Source organism: Micropterus dolomieu, linkage group LG13, assembly GCF_021292245.1.
Source record: "Micropterus dolomieu isolate WLL.071019.BEF.003 ecotype Adirondacks linkage group LG13, ASM2129224v1, whole genome shotgun sequence".
NCBI classification, from domain to species: Eukaryota; Metazoa; Chordata; class Actinopteri; order Centrarchiformes; family Centrarchidae; genus Micropterus; species Micropterus dolomieu.
This window is the reverse complement of record NC_060162.1, coordinates 5,340,187-5,354,996: the sequence shown is the minus strand read 5'-3', so window position 1 is coordinate 5,354,996 and position 14,810 is coordinate 5,340,187. Positions and strand designations below refer to the sequence as shown.

The window sequence follows — 14,810 nt, the reverse complement described above, 5'->3', positions numbered from 1 at the left end:
CGTTTAACCATTGTGTATCTGTTTTTGCCCGTTGAGATAGGTAGCAGGTTTATACAGCGTATATATATCTTCTTTAAGCCAAAGATCTTTACTTGCACAGTTGAGAAGAAGTGGTATTCTTCCTCTATTGAGGTTGGCAGGTTCAAAAAATTCAAGAGGAAAGCAGAATGTATTATGAGCTGTGTAATTGTGGGTTTAGTGGGAAGAAAAAGTGTCTATTTGTGCTGTACAAACTAGTTTACTGTTTAATTGTGATGTTTTTAGGATTGCTAAATTTCTCTCTAAAGCCTGGAAAAGAAGGTGGTGAGATGATGGAGACAATTTAATGGGTATTTAAGCTGGTTTCTCAAGAATTATATAGTAAATGTCCAGTGTTTTATAAACTATGTTGGAGAAAATTAAGGCCCTGAGGATATGATTTATGTTCAAGTTTACTTTTTTATAGTATTGAATGAAAATGTATAGGAGGCACCTTGGATCGGGCTTTATGATCTGATCTGAATGTATGGTGTCCTATAAACCCAGGTGGGCTGGCCAATAAACTAAGTTTGAGTAGAGTTTACACTTTTCATAGTTTGTAAGAAATAGCATTGGGAAAGGTCTAACTTAATCCAAATAACAAAGTCTTCTAGATCAGCGTCCGTAAACAAATCTTGAACTAGTTCAGTCATTAAATGAGTACAGCTGTTATTTTCTGCACAGGCCTCCACACGTCTGGACAGTATAGGCAGACAGAAGAAGTTGTCTCTGTTTGGAGACTGGAGGTGTTGAGCAGATGCTGCCAACACAGTAAAGTCTGCTTTTATCAATGAGTGAGGTTCTTACTTTTTTGAGGAAGGTGTTAGCATGCTTTTTCTTTTTTCTTTCAGATGTCATTTGGAAAATAGCCTATTACCAAAACCCTATATTTCCACTATATTTCATTTATCATTATGATATGTATTTAACTAGCACAGAATTATTTAACTATTAATTTATTATTATAAATATATATATTTTCTATATATATTGATGTATAAATTATTAATTTTATTATAAATTATTATTATTAATTATTTATATGTGTTTATTTCATCCTAGAAATTTGTATTTTTATAGAAGAGCAACAGGGTATTGCATTCCTATAAACTTGTGAAATTGTGGCCTGTTTGAATTTCTCTGCAAACCACCTGTTTTTATGCCCGGCCTTCTGATTCTCTGTGCTTTATCACACCCGGGTGTGGGTAGATAGGAAGAGAATGATCTGTACTTAAATTTACATGTTCAGAGTTTGAGCTACTCGAATTTGCAAAGACACAAGACCTTTTGGACCCAACGCATCAAATTAGTTTATGACATAGCCATGTAGGTGTCCAAGTCTGTCTGTGTTTTCCAGGTGAAGTTGTTAAAGAGGAGAAATGCTGTAAAGACACATGTGATACCATTATATTAACATCACATGACGGTTAGCTTCTACATTAGCTTGTCAAAACCATGTTTCATTAATCAACCTGTCAGTTGTATAAAACTGAAACTGGATTGTCAGCATGTTTTTTTAATCAGTTTCATCTGAGAAACCTGCCACTAGAGGGCAGCCAATCATCAGTCTAACCATCCTTTGTATTTTGTAATTTCTTGTTAAAAAAGAAGAAGAAATAAAGCAGTGTTTGCTGCTTAGCTACTCTGGTTTCATGCTCTCTGAGTGGCTGCACACCACACCAGCTCCACATGTGTAGATCTGTGCTGCTCAGTCTGTTTTTTAGCAGCCAATAAAGGCTTTTATGTTTTTCATTTAACAAGCAATGCTGTTACTAAATTTCCTAAAATCTGTTTCTGTGAACTTAAACTGACTTAAGTTGTTTTGAGTAAGATTTTTCCTATCATTGTCATTTTAATCCCTTTCTTTTTGCCAACATGTTAAATGTTGCTTAGTACGCTGAAGTGAACGTTTAAGCGGTCTCACATGACCATCTACCCAGCGAAGCAAGGGGAGGTCATATGTTTGCCTTACTCGGGGCCGAGGGCATGAATGATGCTTCTGTTTGCTCATGTCTGTCTGAAACAATTCACAATGCTTAATCCTGTGCATCCTGAGCTGTGCCAGTACAAGTATCCCGTATTAGTGTAGCACACAAACGTTGTCCTCCTCAGCATGTATGTGTGTTGCATATTTGTTAATTGAAGTTAGTCCCAGCTTGTTTCAGTAGGTAGAGGATGAACAGAGAGCTGCTCCTGCTGAAGTCAAATTAAGTTGTGCTATTATCTATTTAAAGTTGCTAACTTGTTTGTCTCATGTGAAGGGCACTGCACCACTACTGCAGTGTTCTGTAGTTTTATTGGCCTCTTCGTACTGACTAAAAGCTCCATGCCAGGCCTTATGCATGCAAACATGTGACTCATTTATGAGATGTGACTAAAGAGATGTTTCACTGCGGCGGCTGAGTGGTTTGGTGGTTTGGTTGTATGGATTCGTTGTATGGACAGTTGTGTTTGAGCTGCTTTAAAGTTAAGATTTTGATCTTTAACTTTATTTTCAGGAGAGGGTTATTAGCTCAGTTTCTGTTTGCCCATTTGTTAATATCCTGTCCAGGGCACACATCTGGTTAAGAGACTCTTTCATTTTCCACATAGAGAGCAGACGTATTTCAACCAAGAAGCACCACAAAAGACTGAATGACGAGGAAATTATTCTAATAGATAGAGCTGGAGTAATGCTTTTTTCAGTGTCTCAAACACTAGAAAGGTTTGCAATCTTAATTCACACCCACTAAAAACTGGTATTAGTTGCTGGCTGCATGTTTACCGTAGAAAAACACTGATCGAACCGCTGCACATTGACTTGATAGAACTTCATTATTCCCTCGCTGCCTTTTTGTTTTTCTAAATGGTGTATTGTTTTCAGTTACATGAGTCATGTGAATGTAGATTTATTAATCTTTTATGCAGCCCCTAAAAATAAAACGAATATAAATAAATAAATAAAACAACAAGCTCAACAAACCGTTGCTAATTATGGTGTAATTAGCTAAAACCTTTTTGCAGTGTCACAATCCATGAAAACAACTATTTCTGTGTAAACTTTATCTTATTGAAAATCTTTTTTTCTGACACCTAAGCATTACTGCAGACTTTTTTGTGTTTGTCTCAAACCTTCCCTTTGGCAAACTGCTATTGAGGTCGATCCAAATGTTTTACAGAGCATATTTTCCCAGGCTTCTTGGCGTGCTGGATCAAAACTTAAACAATGTATTTTTCTGCTGTTATTTAAGATAATCTATGAAATCTATTTGAGTCTTCATTTTTTGACATAAACAAACACACTCGCATGTCGGTGAAGATTCTCAGTCATCCAGGTTAGTTATCCAAAGAAGGTTAAAGTCAAGGGCAACTAGACTTGTTTGAAGATACTAGAAGATGTTTCGTCCCTCGTCTGAGAGACTTCTTCAGTTCTGACTGACTGGTAGGGAAACTAAGCTATTTAACCTCAATGGGGTTGTTTGCCAGGATCGTCAATACCGCAGGTTTGTTAGTGTTCCTGGCTGTTGTAATGACAGTTGTTATGGTCGTTTTCATTTTGTTGTCTATCCTTTTAAAAAGGCCTAGGGTAGGACAATAAAACAAGAACAATATTTTTTTTTCTATAACAAGTGTTCAATAAATGTTTTTTTTATTCACTTGAATCACACACAAATTAGGACTTTTTTTATTAAGATGTTTATTTTGTTGGAAGAGGGACTGAAAAAAGCTTTTACTTAATTTTACTCATGCATATTTGCAGAATTGTTTTGAATGTCCTACCTCAGATTTAGTGACCCACTGTTTTGAATCAGGTGTTTGTTCTGACAATAAAGAAAAGTTAAACCACAATTAACCGTCAGGTTTCTTGAACTTTAACTCGGGAGCAAAAATCAGCCTTTAAACTTTATAAACGTGTTCTATTATGACCCCCTTTAGTCTTTTCTCAGACGCTGTAACTGCTGGTGTTTATTTATAAAACATCACAAAGAGTCTATTTGTTTTGCCAACTACTGTTTCCAAGGTCAAGAATAAATGTTTTATCACAGCCTTTAATCCAACATGGATGAGTAGTCCTTAAAGTACTAGTAGAAAAAATGCAAAGCTCCACAACAGCTACAGAGAGTAACTCTGTAAAGGTTTCTAAATGGAGAGGGAGGTATTTAGTTATATTTCAATATGATATATTGATGTAAGATGTGTCATACAGCTCTGTTCCTTTATTTAAATCAATTAAGAAAAAATGTGACTCTTTATTTATTCATTCATTCATTTATTTCTGTATGAATGGAGTCAGTTTTCTGTATGAAGTTCCTGTGCTGAGCTACAGAGACGTACCTCACACCGGTTAAAAATCTGGGCTATAAAATATCACATTACAAAGTTAGTTAACCATATTAACCACAGTTTCGCAGAGCTATTCTGGTGTACGGGTCAGACCACAAGAATTATAGAATTGGGCTTGATTTAGTTGTAGCATTTTACATACTTTTGTATGACTTAAGTCTAAAATGATTACAGTTCTGGAGAGTGACCTGGTTTACAAACTTCATAAAATCCAGCTCTAGCTGTGTTGTGAGTCTGTTACAACTAGATGATTAGATTGATAAAAGTAACTGCTGGCTAATATATCTGATATATCTAATATAACTTCATGGAGACACTAATCTCTGCCGTCCATCTGTCCTTCATACTTAACTTGAATTCAAGAGTTGACACTCTATGTGACAAATGTGGGTGCGTAAAACAAAATACTTGTAAGATCTAATAAGATTTAACTTGTTTGTATAAATCCCCCCCAAAATGTGTTGAAATACAAAGCTGAAATAATGATCATCAAATCAAATGTGTTATGTCTGTCTGTCTGTGTCTCTGTCTCTCTCAACATGGCATTAAATGAGACCGATACACACATGTGGCACATTTGTGATAAATATTCCTCAGGACTGCCATGGGTAAATTGTATTATAATAAATCTCAGCACTGATGGGAAGGAAAGATTTGAAAAGCTCGTAATCAGCCAGAAGCGATGCAGACATTTGGCTTTTTGATGTGTAGACACTGGAGAGATTGAGAGCGATGCATTGGTGTTTTGCTGAAGCTAACTTGGTGCCTCTTTTAACGTTTGTTATGCACTATAGTATTTATAGATTCAGGGATTTATCCTATTTAATGTAAGAACCTGGATACTATACAACAAAGGAAGTATTATTTTAGATGTTACTGCTGCTATAATCAATATTTTTATGTTAAAACAGATGACATGACTACTTGTGTGTGGAAACTTCACTCATTATCACAATATGGAGCTTTATAATATTTATTTACCTAAACTTAAATACTAATATGTCACTGTTGTGTTAGCTTGTTTCTGCTTTCTCTAAGTGGCCAAACACTCAATTTGTGCAGGTTTAAACAACAACATTGAGTTGTCTACTTTGTCAATAGGCTTCATATATGAAAAGAAATTATGAGAACAGTCCAACTCTGATTTATTATCGGTTTATTACAATTTTGGTGTAAGCAGGGGTAGATAACTTGGAGAAATCCCCCTCCCTTCAGGCCTCCATCCAAAGTCACTGCCAAACACATTTTCATGTGCAGTAAGTGTACGGGCAGAGTGCATGCAGGTAGACAGCTGTCCAAATGAAATGATTGGCCATGCTTATTACCAGATATTTTATTTTTATTTTGTGTCAGAGCATTTAATTTATTGATTGCTGTCGGGATGTAAAGAGAATCCAAACCTAGTGTTAATTACAAAATAATTAAAAGTTTGGCATCTGTGAATAAGTTACTAATAGTTAACTGAACTAAAACTCTTTGGACCGATTTTCTGTATTATCTACTGTATTGTAGAAACCTACTTTTCCAACATTTGACACAAGAAGATATTTACTGTGTGATATAATCATTAGCGTATGAAAGTGACATTGGTTATCAGTTGTTTTCTCCCAAAAGAAAGGCCAGGAAACAAATGTTGCACCCTCCAAAATCCTTTTGTTACATTCACATCTTACAGGGTATTTCCTGACATTCAGCCTTTTTGCTGTTATCTGTGATGCAGGCCGATCCTGTTGGTCCGGTCAGCCAAACTTGGCAGGGTATGTGCTCTCAGTGGTGTGAAGCTAAAATGGATTATTGTGCAGCGGAGGTGATGAAAGGTAGCGCAGTGTTTACCCACCAGTGCAGATAAGGCCCTCCTTTTTCCCCTAGAGGGAAGTGACCACAGTCACACAGGGACAGAGTCACACACACAACCAGAAGGCAGGTGAGTTGCCAAGTTTCCAGAGGAAAATCTAGAAGGAGAGAGGAGAACAACTTTAACAAGAGTCGAGCACAGCTGACTGGCAGGTAGAAGGAATATGGACCAGAAGGAGAGTGAGCGGGCACTACCCTCATGAATAAGTATGACTTGCCATTAGTGAGCTGACAGGGCATCTTGTGACTATTTTTTTTTTTATTTTTTTTGCCCACGAGAAGAGGAACGGAGTAGTGAATGACAGGCACCAAGCCAGTGGAGCCTGTGCTGTTTTTTCCACTCTTCCTAGCTTTTGACAGTTATGAACAAGAACGGGGCGAAAAGACAACTGTAAATAAAGCCAGGAGAACAGGGCGCACAACCTGAAGGAAAGCAATTACCACAGCTCTGTTTCACTCTTGAGTTACTTGAAATATAGTCAGTGGGGTGTGTGGACTCTATTCTTTAGACGGCTAACACACACACACACACACACACACAGAAGAAGTACTGATTGTTGAGTTTACTCGAGTGTTTGAGGACTGCTGTGGGAGAGAAAGCCGGTATGGATGTTGGTTTATCTTCTTTGCGCTCGGAGGCAGTGGGAGCCATGAGGACTGCGCTGGTGTCTGCTGAGAGCTTACAGCTCACTCTGAAGACTGAGCTCAGTCAGGAAGAACAGGCCCTCACGCTCACCAACAGTAGCCTCAAGGAGTCGCACAAAGCCGGGTACTGTAGTAAGATCACCCACAGCACTGTGATGGGAACATACTGTAAACTTTGTTTTCTACTTCTTTGAAGTACGATTTAGTTCTGGTTATTGTTTCCTCACAGTGTTGGTCAGATGGATACTCAAGTTTGCAATGTCTTTCAAAAGAAAACCTTAAAGAAAAAATTATGTAAAACATGAGAACCTTGACTCCTCAGTGACTATTTACTTTTCTCAGAATGTTTGGTGCACTGCAGTTTGTTTAGCCTAAGAAGGAAATGAAGATAAAATGCAATTTATTTTACTTGAATTAAGATTATTGAACCTCCAAAAGTATAAAACAACCCAGTGAAAATGCAATATATATTATTTAAAATTATGGCTCATGGTCTTTTAACTTCAACTCTGCGAGATTAATTGATTTTGAAGGAAGTCACAACATAATATTGGAATTAAAACAATTGATTCACTCAGACCAGTGAAATAAGAGTCTACAGTCTTGCTAGCAGCTCTGTGAAGCTGTAGTTAAGCACAGCAGTGTTTTCAGTAAAATGCTATGTCCGCATGTGAACTTGATCACAATGTTAAAATGCTGATGTTTAGCAGGTTTTACGTTTACCATCGACACCATCTTAGTTTAGCATGCTAACCTTTGCTAATTAGCACTAAGTACAAAGTAGGCCTACATCTGATGCTGATAGACATGTCAGTAGTTTAGCAGGTATTTGGTCATAAACCAGAGTGTTGACCTGATGATGGCACTGAATGAAAAGTCCAGGGATCTCCAAAGTAAGAAAGATTTATCTTCTGAACACCATAAATGTCTGTATAAAGTTTTATTTCACAGCAATTGATGCTAAAGTTGTGGAGATATTCCAGGCTGGAACAAAGTGGTCGACAGACCAGCATTTGCCATCCTTACAGCCTCGCAGCTAGCATGGCTTAAACACATTTCACGTCTGCATTGGCATTTCTATCCCACATTTTGTTTTCCTTCTGGACATTACCTCTCTAAATGTTTAGCCTCTGTGTGGAACAAACAACCTGTGTAGTTCTACAATGACACTGTGTGTTAGCATTAGCCAAGGAATTGGCATTGTCATATCATGTGAGTGCAATTTTAGCAGAAATTGCTGTAATGCTGCTGTTGGTAAATGTTAACATTCCTGCTGTTTGGTTCGGTGCATTGTCAGCGTTTTGTTTCACTTTAGCTCCTATACAGTTTGTCCTATAGGAGCCAGTGTGACCCCTGTAATCTGTGAAGCTGAGACAGATGTCGTGTGCATGGAGCTTTCACAGCACCTTTGGTCAAGCTGATTAGTCACCTCAGCAGTGCTTTTTCTGTTGTTTGCCACAATAAGTACAACAGTGTTTTCTGTCCTTAGGAATGAAGACCTTAAAGAGATGCTGGAGAGCAACAAGGAGTCTCTCAAACTGGAGGCCATGAAAAGAATTGTTGGGGTGAGTGCACTATGGGAATTCATATTTACGTTGTTTTTAATAAATTATTTAGGTTTGATATATGTGATAAGATTGGTGGATTAAAATAATTTTATTGTTTGATATGTTTGCAGCTCATTGCCAAAGGGAAAAATTCATCTGAGCTTTTTCCTGCTGTTGTGAAGAACGTTGCCAGTAAGAACATTGAGGTGGGACATTATTAAGAAATATACCACAGAATAACATCATCATTACTATTCTTACTACAGTTGATTGTTATGATTCATTTAAGGCTCATGTGACACGGCATGAGGGTACTCATGACATTATAGAGGGATCTTCCTCATACAGAAAAATGGGCTCATGTGGATTGGCTTCACTTTTCATTGATTTATTTTACATTCTTATACAAAGCGAAATAGGCAAATTTAAAAGAAATGGTCAGATAAGAGTAATTATATTAAATGAATAAATGGAAAATGAATAGATAAAACACCAGGTAAGAACAAAGTCTCCGCAACAACAAAGTCAGTCATGCCAGTAATATAAACCTAGATATAGCCATGTACAGGGCTGAATGATAAATAAAAACATTTATATTGAGATTTATAGTGACAGATTTTATGATTGTGATGTGAGTCACGATTGTAGTTGGGATGGTAATTTTAGCATTTCATTTTCACTGAAAAAAATATAAGTGATGTGGTTCTGTACCAAACAAGCATATGTTTCCTTACATCTGGAGATTATTATGTGTAGTCTGGGGCATCTCTGTAGCGCCACAATTGTAATGGTATGTATCAAAATATTGCACTTTTCAAAATATTGCACAATTCATTGTTCAGCCCTACCGATGTATTGTACACTCACTGTATGTGCATAAAAATGCGTAGTCTCCCGTGGGTTTTGCTCAAAATAAAATTTATTCATCGTAAATAATAGATTGCAAATAGAGAAAAATGGAAAAAAAATGGGGTCATGTTAAAGCAAAACCAAAATTAATTGATATATTCAAGGTACATTTATTTGTCATTCGACTTGGCTCCTTTCCCGCCTCTCTTCCCTCTCTTCTGAGCGATCACCGCACCGTCGCAGTGCCTGTTCACGATGTTTAGTCCGGCTGCTTGGACCGGGTGGATTGTGGTCTGCTGCCCTTTAATCCAAAAACCTTGTCTTCCTTTTCCAGTGATACGTGTTTCGGCAATAAAGCCAGAAAAAAACAGATGAAGAACAAAAGTGTAGCAAAGTTGGAAGGAGCTACCGGCCGCTGCTTCTACAAGCTCCACCAGTTGCCGTATATGAGTATAACTGGAAATTTGGTATATTCTACCCATCTACTGTTCTACACAGTTGATCTAAGCTTGCCTAAGCAAATTAATCCTCTCAGGTGTATAATACATTCTGTGGTGGAAGTAGGTCAGACCAATGGTTCATATCAAAATCCCAGATCTGTCTTCCAAATTTCTCTTAAACGTTCTTATTTTTTGGGGCATTTCTACCTTTATTTATGAGGGGTATGACATTCAACAGTGGCGCCTGACTGGAATAAAACCAGAGACGTTGCAGTTAATACTAGCGCACTATTGGTCTTATTTGCCTTTGCTGCAGTCAAAACTTTATTACAGATTCAAGGTCCAAATCTTACCCACAACAATACATAAATACATACCCAAAAACGCACATACATTTATATGTACATATAAAAAACCCATCATAGTAAATCATGGTTAGAAAAATTTAAAATACCATATAATTTTAAAACGATAATCAGTGTTACGAGATTGGGAGCAGGTAGTACTCTGCCGTATGTTAGTTAAAGCCAATATTATTTCATTTTGTAACCCATTAAGCCGGCACATGAATTTATACATTAGGTTTCTTAAGACAGCATAAAAGGTCCTTACTCCTGCAGCCGCAAACATCTCACTTGCACTACACCACCTTGGTCTTTTGAGTAATATTCTCTTTGCATTGTTAAATGCTACTTTACATTTTAGTAGACATTCCTTTCTATAATTTGACCACAAGTGCGCAGTATAGCATGGTGTGCAATATATTTTAAACTCTTTCTTTACACCAACCCTAATGTACATGCCCTAAATTTACGTAAGAGAAAATTGGCTTGTGCAGACATCCTGCGACATTGCCTGTAAATATCATCTGCCCTTTGATCGGTGATAAAATGACCAAGGTATTTCACCTTATTACAAACATTAAGCTTATTATTAGCCAATTTAAAGTCAGGATAGTTTAAACCTATGCCTATGTTTTGCAGCTATCCTTTACTTGAGCAGTAACTCCAGTTATGATAATAACTAGAATAGTTTTATTACTGCAAATCATAATTTGGTGCAGTAGCATAAAGGTACTGTGTACCTGTATTAATACACCACTAAAACATGTAGCCATGACAGACTTGTGCACACGCTACTCCAGTGAATGACCAAAAACTAAACAACTGCTCAAGAGGGGTTCCCATGCCCAGAGCCTGTGAATATTGATTAGCAGCAGCAGAATAATCAGATGGCGTGAGGGGCACCATGTGAGTGGGGGGCCTGAAGCCGGGGGCGCTGTGTGCAAGGCATGCAGCCGAAGCGACTCATGGCAGGGTAGGGGAGCAGGTGGGTGGATGTAATTGACAGTAGAGAGCCCACAGTCACGTCTCCTCTCTCCCACCTCATATTCACCAGCTGCTAAGGTAGTATGAGCTTCTCTCTCGGTTTCTTTCTCTAGCTCCTAAACACTTTACTCACCTACAGTATATCTCGCTAAAAATGGCCCCTTCTCTTGTTCCCACCCTCATCCCTTCTCTCCTCGTCACTGTGAGCTGCCATTGATCCCCACTAATTAGAAAACAACATAAGAGATTGCAGGTTATTGACTGTGTTGTGTGATTTCATATCACTGCAGTTTATTTAATTTAATCAGTGCTCCAATCCATTTTACCACCACATATGATACATGAATGTGTGTGTGTTTGCATGTTTTGGCATACATATGTATACTTTCGAGTTCATATTCAAGTGACATGAAGAGAAATTATTAAAAAAAACAAGAGTCTTATTTCTGAGCAAGTTGTCGAGACCTTGATCGCCTACTTAGAGGTTCAAATGAAACCAGTCTTGTGTTTTTGTGGTCATAGAAACCAGATCCTTGAGGGCAGATGGGTTGTGTCTCCTTTTTATAGTGAGTAATGCCATTAATTCCAGCAGTAATGACCAGAACGATGATTGAGAACCGTGGTGCACTGCTGCAGGTCGATACTCGCTGCATTAGAAAGCATGGAGCTGATTACTAATTAGGCTCTCGGCGATTGTACCCAAAATGTAACCTTACCCCTGACCTCGACCTTAAATCAGTTCTTAAAGGAAACTATATTATATACAGTTCCCAAAGTAAATCATAATTTTTCATAACCACTTGTTTTCCAGTTCCATTATTTAATAATCCGCAGCCTTACAAGCAGAAATCATCTCTGTTAACACTTCTTTTTTTCTGAATAGCTGATGTGGATCAGCAGAGGGGCAACCTTTGGCCTCCAGTTAAACTCGTCAGAAAGCAGGACAAATATTATGTCAGGCTTTCCTGCGAGAAGTGTGGAAGTCAAAACACAAGACAGAGGGGCGAATAATTCAATAGCAATTTCTGAAAGGAACAAAAATACATAACCTCGTTCTCTGCCTGAAACAACACTGTAGTGTTTCTGCAGCTTGTCATATCAAGACAGGAAAGCTTCCTATACAAACTTTTTCCCCCACCCCTTGAAATAATAAACTCAAATTTCCCTCAACTAAGAGAAGATTTTGCCTTTTAGTTTCATATCATTTTATTAATTATTATAGCTGCAGTCTTTTATTAGATTTGAAAACACGCAGCACATCCTCTCACATAAGTTTTAAAACACAACTGTTCCCACTCCACCTAGATTGTTTCCCCCATGTGCTGCATTCAATTCCCTTTACAGCTGTTTCAATTTATTGCTGTTTGATTTAATTGTCCTTCGCAGCTTAAGAAGCTTGTATATGTGTACCTGGTGAGGTATGCTGAAGAGCAGCAGGACCTTGCTTTGCTATCCATCAGCACCTTCCAGCGGGCCCTTAAGGTAACATTTCGGCTTCTTGTCTCTGTCTTTCTCTTTTCATTACAACTAACATGGTAAAAAGCTGTATTTTTATAGATTGGACTACTGATATTATATTGTGGATATTATTCAGTGTGTGCATCTTATTATGCACGTTTCTAGAGACTGCTGTCTTTCTTGCCTTATCTTCTTAATTGCTGAGATGTTAGACATTAGTCTCGCTGTGGTACATAATCTCCGCTGGGAAACTTGCATATTATCTCTAACTAAATGCTTCTGGTACAGTAATCATTATTAGTAGTAAACATTCTTTCACACACTGACACTAGTTCTTTTTCCCCTATATCTTTATGGCAGGACCCAAACCAGATGATCCGGGCCAGTGCACTGAGGGTTTTGTCCAGTATCCGGGTCCCCATTATTGTCCCCATCATGATGCTGGCCATCAAGGAGGCGGCAGCTGACCTGTCCCCATATGTCAGGAAGACATCGGCCCATGCTATCCAGAAACTCTACAGGTATACTTCTGTGTATCTAATGTTGTGTCCGGTTTTGGCAAATACCAGGGCTGCAACCCAGCTGCAGAAGAAAATAGTTGACTTGACTTGACTCTCATTACCAACTCATTCCTGAGAAGTTAATACAGTACATGTTAGGTAATGTTGATACTAGGGGTTTTGCCCAGCAGTTACTGTTTTCTTATCAGCTGAGTCTTTCTAAGACTGGCATGAATCACAGGGTAAATGAGTGCTGAAATTATGAGCAAAGTAGTAAACCTGAACTTTCTAAGATCTCACCGATTTGTTGTACAATGCACTATATTTATTTTGCACCGTTTTATTTGATTGTGAAATGTATGCTGTATATAGTGTCCTTTTAAAAATCCCACAATAGAAAGAAAAATAAATTTTCCTTGGTAGGGCTGCAACTATCTGTTTGTTTTATCTGAAAAATCTCAGATTATAGGAATATGAAAGGTGCCTACTGTAATTTCCCAAAGCCCAAGATGATACTTGTTTACTTAGTTACTGTCCAAACCCCCAAAATATTCAGTTTACAATCAGATATAACGAAGAAAAGCAGCAACATTTGATTAGTCCAAAATCTTAATTTATTTCTTTCCATAGAGCAAAATACTGAGTGTATAATATATAGGGAGCAGTGAATATCACTGATTTCATTGATAGTCTAGAAAATAAAGCATTCTTTATTAGACGTAGACAGTTGACCTGCACCACTGTAAGCTTCTCTGTATTCTAAGCACACAGAGGGGACATAATTTAATTTGTAATTCATGTTATCTGAATAATTGCCATTCCTTGGTTTGCCTTTCTCTGTATTGTCTTCAGCCTGGATCCAGACCAGAAAGAGCAGCTGATCGAAGTGATAGAGAAACTATTAAAAGACAAAAGCACAGTAAGTACAGCCTGAGCAGCGAGTGGGATAATACAGTACACTTCCCATGTTGGAGAATACAGACCACTGGAGGGCACCCCAGTCAAGCGATTCTCCTCTTAGCTCTCCATCCCACAGCTCATTCGGCAATGCCATGGTTTGTTAACACCCACTTAAACCCACACATCTTCAGATGCTCCTTGTTAAGTGTCCATTTGGAAGGAATTTTCACACTGATGCTAGTGTCAGCTTAATTTTCTCAAAGGCCAACTTCTTCCCTTTTTTCTGAAATGGACCGCAAATGAGTTGAAATCTCAAATTCTGTGTTTAGGCCAGTCACAGACACAATGCAGGCAGCCCATTAGAAGTCGGTAGGCAGCTCATTAATTTGAGGAGGTCACAATGAATACTAAGGGTGTTTAAATGCCAATTTCAAATATGTAGACGTTGGCCACAGAATGCAGAGTATGCTGTGTTTGTACGTGCCAGTCATGCACAGTTTTTTGTAATTATGTATTCATAGCAAATACCTATCGTTATATAAACAAAACAAAGCAGCTTAGGCCAAGGGGGGATGGAAAGCCCAGTACCAGATGTATAGCATATTTAGCCCCAGACGCTAACGAAGACAGATGACTTCTCCCCGTTGGAGCCCACATTGTGAGGCTGGGGACAGAGAGAGAGGGCACTATCATCACACAGACACACGAGCACTATCAGTGCGTGATGAATCCTAAAAAAACCCAAACACACTGGATACTTAATAGCTATCAAGCGGTATATTTTTATGATGTTAGGACGATACCACGCGCTATTCAGAAGTCCCACAATGATGGTCAGTCTTGCTTAGCCATTTTATTTCTGTTTCCATAAGCTGGCAGTAATTCTATGTGAGGATGTCCTGGAGTTGAAGCAGTGCTGTCAGAGGCTCCTGGTGGGTCACTGAGGCT

At 38.2% G+C, this 14,810-nt stretch overlaps 1 protein-coding gene across 2 annotated transcripts in view; it reads left to right on the top strand.

Annotated features, from left to right (window-relative positions):
• Positions 1 to 14,810, top strand: part of ap3b1a (adaptor related protein complex 3 subunit beta 1a) — a 60,861-nt gene that overhangs the window by 553 nt on the left and 45,498 nt on the right. The window contains exons 1-6 of one of the 2 annotated variants that reach the window (XM_046066132.1): positions 6,378 to 6,964; positions 8,330 to 8,405; positions 8,519 to 8,593; positions 12,391 to 12,486; positions 12,823 to 12,983; positions 13,815 to 13,881. In XM_046066132.1, coding sequence (XP_045922088.1) covers positions 6,801 to 6,964; positions 8,330 to 8,405; positions 8,519 to 8,593; positions 12,391 to 12,486; positions 12,823 to 12,983; positions 13,815 to 13,881 — 639 coding nt within the window. In that variant the 5' untranslated portion in view covers positions 6,378 to 6,800. Of the gene's footprint in view, positions 1 to 6,377; positions 6,965 to 8,329; positions 8,406 to 8,518; positions 8,594 to 12,390; positions 12,487 to 12,822; positions 12,984 to 13,814; positions 13,882 to 14,810 lie in introns of those variants that run through there. The other variant, XM_046066133.1, reaches the window with a different exon arrangement.